At 46.5% G+C, this 12,971-nt stretch overlaps 1 protein-coding gene across 6 annotated transcripts in view; it reads right to left on the bottom strand.

Annotated features, from left to right (window-relative positions):
* LOC119389343 (uncharacterized) overlaps nucleotides 1–11,965 on the bottom strand; it is a 59,029-nt gene extending 47,064 nt beyond the window's left edge. For 5 of the 6 annotated variants that reach the window (XM_037656559.1, XM_037656560.1, XM_049414399.1 and 2 more), the window contains exons 1-2: nucleotides 11,791–11,965; nucleotides 10,207–10,306 (exon numbers count right to left, since the gene is read on the bottom strand). In XM_037656559.1, coding sequence (XP_037512487.1) covers nucleotides 10,207–10,306; nucleotides 11,791–11,806 — 116 coding nt within the window. In that variant the 5' untranslated portion in view covers nucleotides 11,807–11,965. The remainder of the gene's footprint in view (nucleotides 1–10,206; nucleotides 10,307–11,790) is intronic. The other variant, XM_049414400.1, reaches the window with a different exon arrangement.
* Nucleotides 11,966–12,971: the final 1,006 nt, after the last annotated feature.

The following is a 12,971-nucleotide window of genomic DNA, read 5'->3' as shown; positions in this document are numbered from 1 at the left end:
TGAAGCCAGCTTGTCATTTAGGCTGATTAAAGTCGAGCGTTGCTCTAATCCCATTCGAGATTATCTCCGTGAATATTGTAACGCGGTCGTGACGTCGACGAAGACAGCAGTCAGCGTTTTCAAGATGAAACTGTTTATTTGACCGAACTTGTGGCCGGAAAACGGAAAGTTAATTTACAGCAATACACACGGTATGCACTGATAGCGGCGAACAGAGCGTCGACCGTCGATCAACTGACAAGCGGTCAAGCGCGTCGGCTTTTATACAGGCGCTATCGAACTTCCCAGCGATATCGCTGGTGGCGGCGTTATCTCTCGACAAAGCTGGAACATTCGCTTGCGGCGCGCAATCCTAATGGAACGTTTAAAACAATCGCGAAGCTTCTTACACATCGCGGCGCGGCCTGCGCAGCGCGTTGCCCACAGTCTTTGTGGGTGAAGTTTCAACTCATGAAAAATAAGACGCGCGGCAATATTTTGTGTAATGCTGGATGCAGGCTGATTGGTCTGTGGTTTTTAACACGAAAGTGTTTTATGCCGGGGTCCACCAAGTACATCCGTCGCGGATATGACGTTGATAAAATGGACGCCAACGGGTGAGAAAGAAAAAAAACCAAGAAAAAGATACCCGGTGGGAATCGAACCCACGACGTTGCGGCCGCGACGGCAAGCGCCCGACGCCCTACCGACTAAGCTATCTCGGGAGATGCTAGACACCACGCGAACGCGCCTTATATCTTTCACACATTCTCTTTCGCGGCGGGCGGAGCTAGGGAGTCTTATGTGTGCGTGCCCCCTCCAACGGAGGGGGTGCGCACACATGAAGGCTCCCTAGGCGGAGCGGGGCGGTGCCGCCGTCTGTGAGATGTGAAAAGAAGTAATGCTTCACGATCGACACTTACTAGCGCTTACTCCGAGATTGCACGCGATAGCGGAGGTCATGGTTAAAGTGTCTCGATACCAGAGAGGTAGACTGGCCGCGCTGGCGTCGCCGAGGCACCCTTGACGCAGTTACGTTCTTTGCCTTTGGCTTCGTGTTAGCGTGCGTCGGCTCATCGGAGTAGTGCAGCTTCCACGTGCACCGACGGGATTTCTCCGCCGCCGACTGCTTCAATTGCGAGAGCACCGACTAACAAAACTGCTGCAATATGCGTTGCAGTAAGGACGCGATTTCGACGGGCGAATGTCGTGCCTTGGTGGAACGAGAGGAGCGCCTGCGAGACAGGCCAGCGGGACGCACGCGTTTGCGGCTCAGGCTACAAACCTCGACCTCCCGTGTTTCTGAAGCGCAGTGTGTGTTATGTATGCATGAGCACAGGCGTCGGCTACCCATTACTATAAAGCGCACACCGTGCCGTTTCTCTCCTTAATTGACTACGCTTTGAAGTAGTGCATACCGGGTACCTGTGTTGATTATGAGCTTGTTGATATAATCTTTACGCGGGATTCACGATTCGCTGTGTCCAAATATATGTTCACACCGTCAGCTACCACAACGGTTTAATCATGATCATGGGCGTTAGTCGTCGCAATAGAGACATGCTGTCAACATGGGTGCATCCACGTCAAACGGTGCTATAGGTGCCAAACACGAATGGACATTGTACAAGCTCTCATATATCACTACACAACAGGGGCGTAGCAAGAAATTTTTTTCGGGGGGGGGGGGGTTCAACCATACTTTATGTATGTTCGTGCGTGCGTTTGTATGCGTGCGTGCCTATATACGCAAGCAAAACTGAAGAGTTTCGGGGGGGGGGGTTGAACCCCCCAACCCCCCCCTTGACTACGCCCCTGCTATACAATAAGCACTACTTCTGTGAAGACACGTTTCACTTTCGTGTTTTACCGATTCCTATGACGGGGGGATCAGCCATGTTTTTTTCAACTCTCTCACGTCTCCCTTTTTGTCTATTAGTATAATTGTGGCGTTTTTCCAAGTGTCTGGTACGTTAGAATTTTTAAGACACGTTATGTATAGGCAAGCATGCTTCTTAAATATAAGGTCTCCACCGTCTTTAATCAAATCGGTCATTACGCCGTCTTCTCCAGTCGCTTTCCGCGGGACATGCCTTGTCGGGCCTTTCCAGCCTCACCAATAGTTACACTTGGGACTTCGGTGTCTTGATTGATTTTGCTTTCACTGAGTTAGGGCGATTAACATTTGAGCTGTGCAGTTATGAGCGAAAGTCCTCAACATCCTACACTATATCATTAAAATAGGTAAAAACGTTGTCTTGTTTATCTCTGACGGCATGCATTATGGTCTTTTACAGAAATTGCTTTTAGCTGCCTTGATTCTGTCGCCATTTTTCACTGCTGCCTGTACCTCTTTGGCGTTATAGTTTCGTAAATCACTACGTTTACTTTTAGAGGCGAACCACCTTAGGGTCTCGGCTTGTCGGCGGTGCATCGTCGTCTGCTGTCGCCGCGTGCATCGTCGTGACCCATTTGCTTGCATGCATCGTCGTGTCCTGTCCATTTGCTTGAGCTCAAGAGAGGGCGCCAGCGCTCGCCGTGTGGCGAGAGAGAGCGAACGGCGCGCGTTGACTGGAAACGCTCTTTCTGCGATGAACGCTGAACTACCAGCTCGCGAGGAACGAGAACGCATCCTCGCCCACGAGATACAACGCCCCACCGGTCGCGTTGGTCACCGCCGGTCTTCGCCTGCCGCTGCGCCGGGACTACCAGCCCGCAATACAGCACTCATGTTTCCCGACGTATTGCCAGATGGCGTCCATATCTCACGCAGTGCCTCTTCTATCGTCTTTAGACGACATTTGTAGCGAAGCACGCAGATACGCGGCCAATTTTTTTCACCAAGTGCCTTGTCGAAACGATGGCTCCAGCGACATTCGTTGATCATCGATAGGGTGGTGAAGAAAGTAAAAAAAATCACAGCATATCCACGGAGTGAATGATTATGAGTGGGCGAAGCTACGGAGGTTCATCGGTAAACCGTGAATCTTCCGTGAATTCTGCCCAGTACATCATCACCGACGTCAGATCGGGCGCGTTTATACTAAAGGTTCGATGAGAGTTATGACGACTTGCAGCTCACTTTAATTTTACTTGTACGCTGTGAATTTTCATTGTTTAGAAAACCATTGCTTTAGAAAACATCTGGCGTCTTTCGTTAAGCAGCTGGCGTCTTTTCGTTTTGCTTTAGAGACATCTGGCGTCTTTTCGTTTTGCTTTTAGAAAACATCTGGCGTCTTTCGTTGGTTTATTTCATCAATCAACGGCGTCTTGAACAAAATTTTTATTGTTTAATCACGCACAGGAGAAATCTCACCAGGCACTACCTTGGAGGTAAACAATGGCTGCTAATGGGAATGAGATACAGAAGAAGTCGGCTTTTAGCTAACACTTACACTTCTACTTCTACTAACGTTTCCTACTGGAACATGCCAATGGCTGCTAATGGGAAATGAGAGACAGAAGAATTCGGCTTTTAGTTAACGCGCACGCTGCGAATTTTTTATTGTTCAACAACGCACAGGAGAAATCTCCCACCGGCACCACCTTGGAGGTCAAGATCTGGTACTAGCGTTACGACTGGTTACGCGCTACGACCAGGCTAGTGAAAGAAACCCGCGTGACCGGTATGGCAAATTGAGGCGCCATCCATTGACTGGGATCAGAGTTAAAATCTGCGTTCCGTCTCTTTCCTCCCAACTCTCTTCAACCCCCTCTCTGATGGGTACAACTCCCTTTCCTGCGGGAGGCGCGCTTTCCGCCGCCTTGCTGGCGCCGCCGACTTTGAAATCCGTTAGAAAGTTTCGTGTCTGGCGTTGGTAAGGCATGTGTTAGCCGTCGCGCGTCCGTTTCATGGTGCTCGCTCGCTGTGTGCTTGTGCGACGCGATGTTTTACGACTCGCGCTGTTCGTGCATAGTGCTTTGTTGCTCGAATACTTCCAGAACAAGTCCCGGAATATATGTGCCGGCCCCCAAAAGAACGACAGGTGAGCGTGCCCTTTTAGTCGCGGTCTTCATTGTGTCAATTTGAATTCACGTCCATACCGAGTAGCTGTTCTCTGCAGTGGGGCTTCAGTTAATGTTTTCAAAAATGACTGATTTGAAAAGGGCACGATGCTGCGTTTAAATCGTTATACGAACAAGGAGCGGACATGAAGCCCATGCGACGTAACTATAGTTACATGTTTACAACTCTCACAGAACCGCGTGTTTGAGTGTGTGCTTTGCATTTGTCTCCGGTTAATTACTCGCCATCGCCTATAACCACGTTTGCGAGACATTAGGTAGACATTAGGTAGTATGAAAACTTGTGCTACTCTGAGACGAACAAACGAGTTCGCTTTTGCACGAGTCGACGGCGCTCTTTATCTGATTGAAACTTGCCCTTTTCTTCAGGGTGTATTTCGGAACGCAACACAGCTGATCGGTGCGCCCAGAGAAAAGCTGAAGAATTGCAGAATCGGCGCACTTCAAGAAGAGATGCCGTGAATCATCCGATATCAGTCGTTCATTTTCTCCGCGTTTATCATCTCTAGTTATATGAAAATCAACGTGTTTGGAAATGTAGTCAATAAAGTGCGGCCAATATTAGTTGTGTTATATATGGAGTCCATTTTGACATCTTTAAAATGATATTTACATTATTATTCTATTTTTAGGTATTTCAACTGCTTTCATTGTTTTTGCATTCCAGGAATGTTCAATTTTGTTAGTTATGATAATTTTGTGCAATATCGTGCGCATATATCAGAAGCTGTTCTGCACTTTTGTCAGTATAAAAATTGTCTTTTTGAATATGTGCCCTGGTGTTATGTTCTGTTTTTTATTCCACTGTTCTTTAAGTTCTTAACTTTGCCGAGAACTTTCGTGTTGTTTAGTGATCATGAACACGTGTATGTTAATCTCCTGTTGATACTCCTGTTAATCTCCTGAGCCTGTATCGCACCACATTTGATGAAAATGTTGATTTTCGGAAACGAGGACAATAAAACGAGACCAAAGATATTTTGTGTTGTGAGTGCAATTCATTCTTTTGCGTTCTGGCACATGCTGCACGACTGCAGTGTTTGCTGAATGCCTGATTGCAAATTGCGCACATTCAAACGAGCAGCGAACGCGCGGCGCAGTACGCGCAGCGGATGCAAAAAAAAAACAACAAAAAGCGCCCGGCGCGCTGCACGGTGCAGCACGCGGACGAGGGGGTCATAAAAAAAGAGAGAGGGAGCCCGCGCACGCAAACAAAACAAAAAGAAAAAAACCCGGCGCGCGCGAGGGAGCTAGGAGAGGAGGCGCGGCCAGAGAACATCTACCACTTTAGAGAACGGAAACTGTACCTTTGGCTGTAGTACGGAAATAAGGGTAGCGGCGGCGTACTGAACTGCAATAGAGCGAGGCGAGATGGCGCCGAAAGTACTATCATCATCATTAGATAAACGCGTTTTTGCGGTTGGTTCGCCCTGGTCGCGCTACTGCGCTTTTTGCTCCCTGTGGTATTTTGTTCTTTGTCGTTGCTAAATCGCTGCTCGCGTGTGTAATATTTATCGCCAGGTGACCAAATTGGCCTCGACTGGCAAAAACAACGTCAATCAAGTAAGGTTTGCATCGTTTATTGTGAGTGCCCAAGCTGGTACAAGCAATGTATACAGTCAGGTCCAAGCAAAACAAGTCACTGATACACGTCGAAAGCTTTCAACCCGTACGTGTGTAATCAGTCTGAAAGCTGACAAATATGTGCATATAACTGAACACCGAGATTGCTGAAAGAACGTTGCTCTCATTGTGTAGCAGCGTCCGAGTTTTAACAGCATAGCTTTCGGACAAGGGTCTTATCCTTCCGTTAGTTATGCGGCGCTTGTCAGGTTGTGTTGATCTTTGAGTGCATGGTGTGGAGTCGGAAACGAAACGTGCGCTGCGCCGACAGATAGTTGGCGCAGTGAGAGCATTGTAGTTTTGATTAATCTTTTACGTAAACACTCGCGGATGCGTACAGTTCTGCATCTTTCTCGCTCTGCGATGTCACCTTGAATGCGTTACAACTAAGGAATATCGCGTTGTGTCTACAGGGCAGGCACGAATTTCTCGGCTAAATTCTCGGCAGTGAAGCCATACCATAGGTATTACGTATTCAGGTAATAGGTGGAAGAAAATATTTCAGGCTCGTTTTGTTCCTACAGCTAGAATTTCTTGGCGCTAGTAGTAATCGGACTGCTGAGTATGCAGCGTAGATGAATGCTAAAGAAGCAGAGATATAAGGCGAGTGCTTACAAATTCTAGAAGCACAATTCTGAGAAAATAAGCTTTAGGCATGCAGTGTACATCTTTGTTGGTGTTTGCACAGAACACTAAACAACTGCTCAGCCGTAAGCACAATCTCTGTATCACATAGACATCTCGATAGAACTTGAGCACTCTATTGCAAGGAAACACTCACGAAATCAAACTGTGGGGCATGATGTGAACCTGTGCCAATGCTGGATAAATAAAGGTCATATATATATTGCATACTTGTTATTGTGTTATTTACTTTTTCAATATATTTGGGCTTGGGAGCTCAAGTATGTATTCTCCCTGCTACTTTTGGATGCTCCGGCTTGAAATACTGCCACATGCGCTCCTTTCTTTTTATGTTTTATGTTATTGGCCAATTGCACGTGTAGTTACTGCGTTGCGCAAACCGTGCCAGAGTGTCTGGGATCATTCCAGATTATTTTAGGATCTTCTGTTAGGCTGGAGCGTGCAATTGCAAACAACTCAGTTTATTGTCGAACTAACGCAGCCACCAGTGATAATGCTCGAATGTTCGATGCCACAGGTATAAATGCAGACGCGCCTTGCCACAGATCAGTTTATCGACGGCCGACGCCTGTTCACCGCTATCAGTGTGCAGTGTGTATTGCTGTAGTTTGACTTTTCATTTCCCGGCCACAAGTTCGGCCGAATAAAAAGTTTCATCTTGGACTGCTGCTTTCGTCAACGTCACGACGTAAATCTTGCAGTGTGGCTATGGATAAGTCCAAGTTCATGTACATTTTAAATTACCTCTTCGATTTTCTAGGTTATTTTCGTGACAGTAGTTCACAGACTTTCACTTCATAGTGGTAGGTGCTACAACTGTGACATGGTAATTCAAACAAAGAGCAGAAGTAGGCGTGTTCAAACAAATTTGGGACGTTTCTCTGCTATGTAAAAAAGAAAACACTACCATACTCACTGAACACAATCTCACTCATCATGACAACGTAAACGTGCTTGGTGAAGCTGTGCTGGAAGAAGTGCTCGTCACACTTATAATTTCTTTATTAGCTGTAAATAATTTGAAGGAGCCCATTGAACATATGTGCAAAGGCTAATGCAATTGAGCACAGCCTTGTAAAGCTTTGTCGTATCTTTTTGTAAACTTATATGATCTAAACACAGTTAATTAAGGCAAAACAGTTTTGAGCATAGTTTGTAAACTGTCTCATAAGGCACAACTAAATGTTGCATTTACGTTGCACGGCAGCTGTATTTTTGATGGAGGCGAAAATCTTTGAGGCCCGTGTACTTAGTTTAGGTGCACGTCAAAGAACCCCAGGAGGTCGAAATTTCCGGAGCACTCCACTACGGCGTATCGTGATTTTGGTACGTTAAACCCCAGATATTATTAGATGTTGGAAAGACTGTTAATTCCCCTCACTGCCGTGATGTTCGTTTTGTAATGTGATTTATAATTTAAAAAAAAAACTTACCGTACGTTTCGAGACTCGTTTGGTCTCTTAGTTTTTTTCAATTAAGAAGACTAATGATTAAATGTGGCTGGAGAGTCTTGATTCTTATAATCTTGCCCAGCCAGACAGACATCTATATATTTACCCTTAATTTTATAATTTCTGATGATTCACATGCAAACCATGATATGAATATGAGTCATACAGTAGTGGGCAACTCTAGGTTGATTCTAACTGCCTGGAGTTAAACAAACGCAGTTGTAGCCTTGAAGAAGACAAGACTGCTTGTCGAAACATTTGCTCCAGCAACACCTCTTGTTCACAAATTTTTCGCCGCTTCAAGCTTCCGTCTTTCCCTGAACTTCAGTCGCATATCTAAGCACACGACTGTCTTTGCATTTCGCCCCCAATGAAATGTGACCACCGTGGCTGGGTATAAAACCTGCGTCATTGAGCTCAGCAGTGCCAGGTAACGTAACTAATGCACGGAGCTAGTGCTCAATTTCAACGCTATTGCGGTGTAGATTGCATGACACAGTAGACAGCTAATACTTGTGGACGATTGTAGGCACACCTCCATGAGATGCCTGTTAAACCATTCACAAATACAGCATTGCAAGCGTGAGGTTCAAGATGACCTGTTGTAGCAGACGTTCACATGTTTCGCCGCACTTGCGGAGTGGACATTCGGGGGTAGTCACCCTGTCGTTGCCTGGCAATCCTGGAAAAACAAGTAATGACATCACAAGATATTGATAAGCATAATCATATTAAATTTTGCAAAAGTAAACATATAAACATAGTGAACAAAAACAGCAGTTTGTTATACATATATGTAAACGTACCTTATAATGCACGTTCTATCACTCGGGCTAGCTTCTTTACAAGGCGTGTCATGTAACAGGTGCCTTGCTCATTGCACACAGCTGTTTTCTTGTCAGGCCAGGAGGCTACAGCAGAAAAAAAATATTTCTGATTATAGTGACGGTTTTTTATCACACTAAAGTGAAAGTGCACTCATAATTATGTGAAGCTTTTGTTACACTAAATTGTAGTAAAGATAACCTAAACTGACAGCAGGAGAAATGAGACCTCTAAACCTGGCTTCTCAAATGCGATCCGGCAAACTATAACTCATGTGTTTTTTGCACTGATATACGGACTAGTTACGAAGATACATGCGAGGCTTTGGTGATGCAATTGCCTCCCTTTATTTATTGCAGTGGCCTGGTTAATGTTAACCGAACGATCAACTCAGCAACCCGCTCCCACGTGAAGCCACGCCGCAAGGAACGCACGTTTGCTCAACGACAGAGTATATGACGTTGAAAAATTGAATATTGCAGTGCGTCGCCGCCGTGTGACACCCACACAAAGCCATTGGTTAAAAAAACTAAAGCAATGGGTTTTTACTCACCGGTCCGTATATTCTCGGGCTTGAAACGAGTGTCATCCGGTGAAAGCTTCAACGGTCCCTTCGTTCCCCTGAAGTCAGCTGAATGCACTTCGCGAAAGGATTTTAACGAGTCAAAACGAACAGAACAAAAGCGAGTGTGTCGGCCGGCAGTGGCTCGAAACATTTACAGCGAAACGAAACAGCGCGAGACCCATCCCAATGCACCGCGAACCGTTACCTGTCGTTGCGCCGCCGTATATTTTGAAATGAAGATAATGATGCCGATAGGCTGCTGACAACTACGAGTCTGTTGGAGCAAAAACTATTACAAAAGATTGATGACGCGGTACCTGGCAAGGCAAGGCCACTTCGTATAAACAGCAATTTGTTTATTGAAGTGTAACAGTAAGCAACCAACTAAACTTCCTTATTTCAAGAATATTTTAATTTGAAGTTTGGGCCCGACGAGGGCGCCCCTTCATAAAAAGTCAAATAGCGCGAATGGCGGCCACCACAACGTCGCCATGTTATCCTAACGCAGAGGTTAGTAGATCCACTCCCGGTGTTTGAAGCTGGAACTCGCCGCGGTCGATTTTTTCGCCCTCTGCGGCGATCGCTGGAACTTGAGACTTTCCGGGGCCTGGCGCGGCTGGTGGTAGTGTTGCCATGACGACGCATACCGTGTGCGCCGCCATTCTGCCGTTCGAGTCTCTGAATCCCAGCCGCCAGGATAGTAACTGAAGGGACGTTTGGCGCTGCCAGCGCTGACGTCATGAATTAAGGCGTCCTATGGGAGGTATACGGAGTAACCTCCTCCTGCTACGACTACGAGGGACGAACGGGTGCCGCTTTAAGGAGCTTCGCCCCTAAAAGCCAGCTTACGGACGCGTACACAAGAAGAGAAGACGACAGACACTCTCTCCTTGTGTACGCGTCCGTAAGCTGGCTTTTTGGTTTCTTCAAGTATGCACCAACAGGCCCAGCAACCGAGTTTCCTGTGGTTAAGTGATTCGATTGCAAATAATTCTTACGCATTGTTAGACTGGAGATTCTGTGGCACCTTTTGTGTTCTTGAAAGTAAGAGTTCCTTGTTTTTATTAATAGTTGATTGATAATATATCTTACTTCCATGGATCCACGTCCCTTGTCCTTTCGTAGCCGTGCGAAACAACCCATATGCCTATGGACTGCGCCAGGATCATGGAAGAAAAAACGCCCTTGCAATCTGAAAACGGAAATGGTTTGCATGGATAATTCACTTGCAGTGCTCTACGCACGAGTGCAACCGTTTATTTCTTTTGTATTTAGCACTCCCATCTGGTTTATTCCGAGTACGTGCAGAACTCTGGGGTCTTGTGTGTATTGTTTGACTTACTGCCTCGTTTCTGGAGGCCGGACGCCGGCACGGCAAGTCACCGGATGGCCGGGAGCTGCGGACATCGGTTTCGAGGCCCTCAGTGTTGGCAGACTTGGGGCTTTATAAGCCGAAGACTTGTTGTAAAAGGGCTCCTCTCTCTCTTGATAGCTCTCATCGTGTAAATAAACCTCTGTTCTCTCTAGTACGAAGTACGAACGCGCCTTCCTCTCTGCAAAAGATGGGCAAACGGGCACTCCGGCGGGGGCTAGCTACCGTTGACGTGACCCGCCGGACCCGAGTCGTAACAGCGCCGTGGTCAATCGCACCAAGTTTCGCGTCCACGTGCGCGAACCACTACTTTTTCATCTTCATTCTTTTCGAACGGCCACAGCCTGGAACAGCCTTCCCGAGGAAATCGTTGCCACCACCTGCCCATCTCTGTTTCTACAACGTCTGAAAGAATATCTTGAAACTAACAATGCATAATAAAGATTAGTGTACTAACAACACTTTATAATAACAAATTTATTGTATTAGATAAAGAACACTTTTGTATTTGTTTTTCATGTAACCACCCCTTATGTTATACTCCCGGGGGGGTCTTCAAAATAATAAACTGAACTGAACTGAAATTAACAGCCAATACATTTGGCTCGTGTTATGATGTATTCCAACCACGCCTCCGTCGTTACTTCGTGCACGTCACTTATTCCGCTTGTTCTGGTTCGCCCAGGAAAGTGAACAATCAGCTACAGAACTGACTTCACGAATGGTAATTGGGAAATGAAAAGGGCTCGACGACTGTTGTCAGCGTTTCTAATTATTAAAGGAAAACGAAAGTTTCGCCCCGCACAGTGCAATGAATTTTTCCGTATTTCACCGAACCGGAAGTTGAAGTCCTGTGCGACGACCCTGAAGAACGCTCCTGAACAATATACACACAGTATGTAAATAAGAGACGCAGATTTATCGCGACAACTTAAATTAATGTCTCGCCCGGTTCAGACCTGCAACTAGTATGCGTGAAAACCAGCATTGAAAAATGTTGCTCAACGCAGCCTTCACGCACCTGGCGCACGTCTGCCTTGGAGTGTCCCCTCTAAATGTGGACTCTCTGATGTTATCAAGGCGAAAGCCTTAGATGCCTCATAAATGGGCCACTCAACTGGAAGTTAAAATCGACACGTATTTCTTAGAAACGTAAATTGAGCAGGTGGCTGTGTGGTGAGGCAGTTAGCACGCTTTATCGTTGCTCCATTCAACTGGCTCTCTGAAGGCACAATATTTAAGTCACGACCACCGCTTTCACTGCAGATAAATATTGCAATGCTCCGGTGAAAAATCGCACGTACCGACAGCTCCGTGCATATCCGCAAACCGAGCTCCAGCGTGGCCCGCTCCTCCAGAGTCACGGACGAATGCGGCACCACTTGCCGACAGGCGACGACGATTCTGCGCCTCAAGAAAGCGCGCAGCTGCCAGCAGACGCCTCTTGCTGTGACTGTTGTTCAAGTTGCTGTTCACCTTACATGTGTCGCGCCTTCGTGCATGACCGGCTCTCTCGCTCTAGCCCGAAAAAAAAAAAAGAGCTGTTGTCCAAGCTTTTGAAAAAGCCGCATCGCAGAGCGTGCGGGCATTGAATAAATTTGTGGCGCAGCTGTTGCTAGCTGCTGCTATTCACGGAGTCGTGCGCTGTCTGGAAGCGACATATACGTCACATGAGAAATTTGACTCGTGCGAACATCGCAACGAGGAATCTCTTCGTTTAATAGGGCTTTTAGCCTAATCTAACGAATCTCTTCGTTTAATGATGCTTTTATCTTAATATAAATCATGCAAGATCATGATTAAACTTCAATTACTTGAAGGCGCACGTTGTAGCAGATGCTCTTCATTTGCGCAAACCATCTGCCAATGACGCTGTAGTCACCATATCCTTTCCAACGTCATAAACATGATTACCGGCGTTTACTGCCATGAAGATGACTTTTCGTGCGACGCTTGTATTTGACCAAGCTGTTGGCGGTGGTTTTCCAAAGAATGGCGGCTTGTTGGGCCAGTGGGTTCATTGCAACCCATGTAACAGCGCGAAAGTGTAATGGACGACGACGGAGATGGAGCGCTCGTTGCACTCTGTCTCTGTCGTCGTCCTTTCCACTTTTGCGCGCTGTTACACGAGTTGAATTTCCAGGAAACCCACCGCCGCGGGACAAAAAAACACGCGACGCGCTCACCCAAAAGCCCTCCTCCCTCACAGCTGGCGCGCACCAAAGAAACAATAAAATGAAATCAATTTTCTTTCCTGGGGTCGGGTTTGAATCCGGAACCACCCGGTCCGAAAACTTTTTTTTCTTTATTTACTACCTTCACTCCATTCAAATCATTTTTTTCCCTCCGCAATTCAGAGACATGCCAACCAACCATAGGCTGACTCTGGCATGTGCCCGCGTGCCCATGCTTGCCCAATGTGAACTGAACTGAAATATACGAATGCGTTCTACCGACGATGCAAAAAAATAATTTGGAAGCAGGG

Source organism: Rhipicephalus sanguineus, chromosome 4 (genome assembly GCF_013339695.2).
Source record: "Rhipicephalus sanguineus isolate Rsan-2018 chromosome 4, BIME_Rsan_1.4, whole genome shotgun sequence".
In the NCBI taxonomy this organism is placed as follows: domain Eukaryota; kingdom Metazoa; phylum Arthropoda; class Arachnida; order Ixodida; family Ixodidae; genus Rhipicephalus; species Rhipicephalus sanguineus.
The sequence above is the reverse complement of the archived record's forward strand: the minus strand, read 5'-3'. Positions and strand labels throughout refer to the sequence as shown.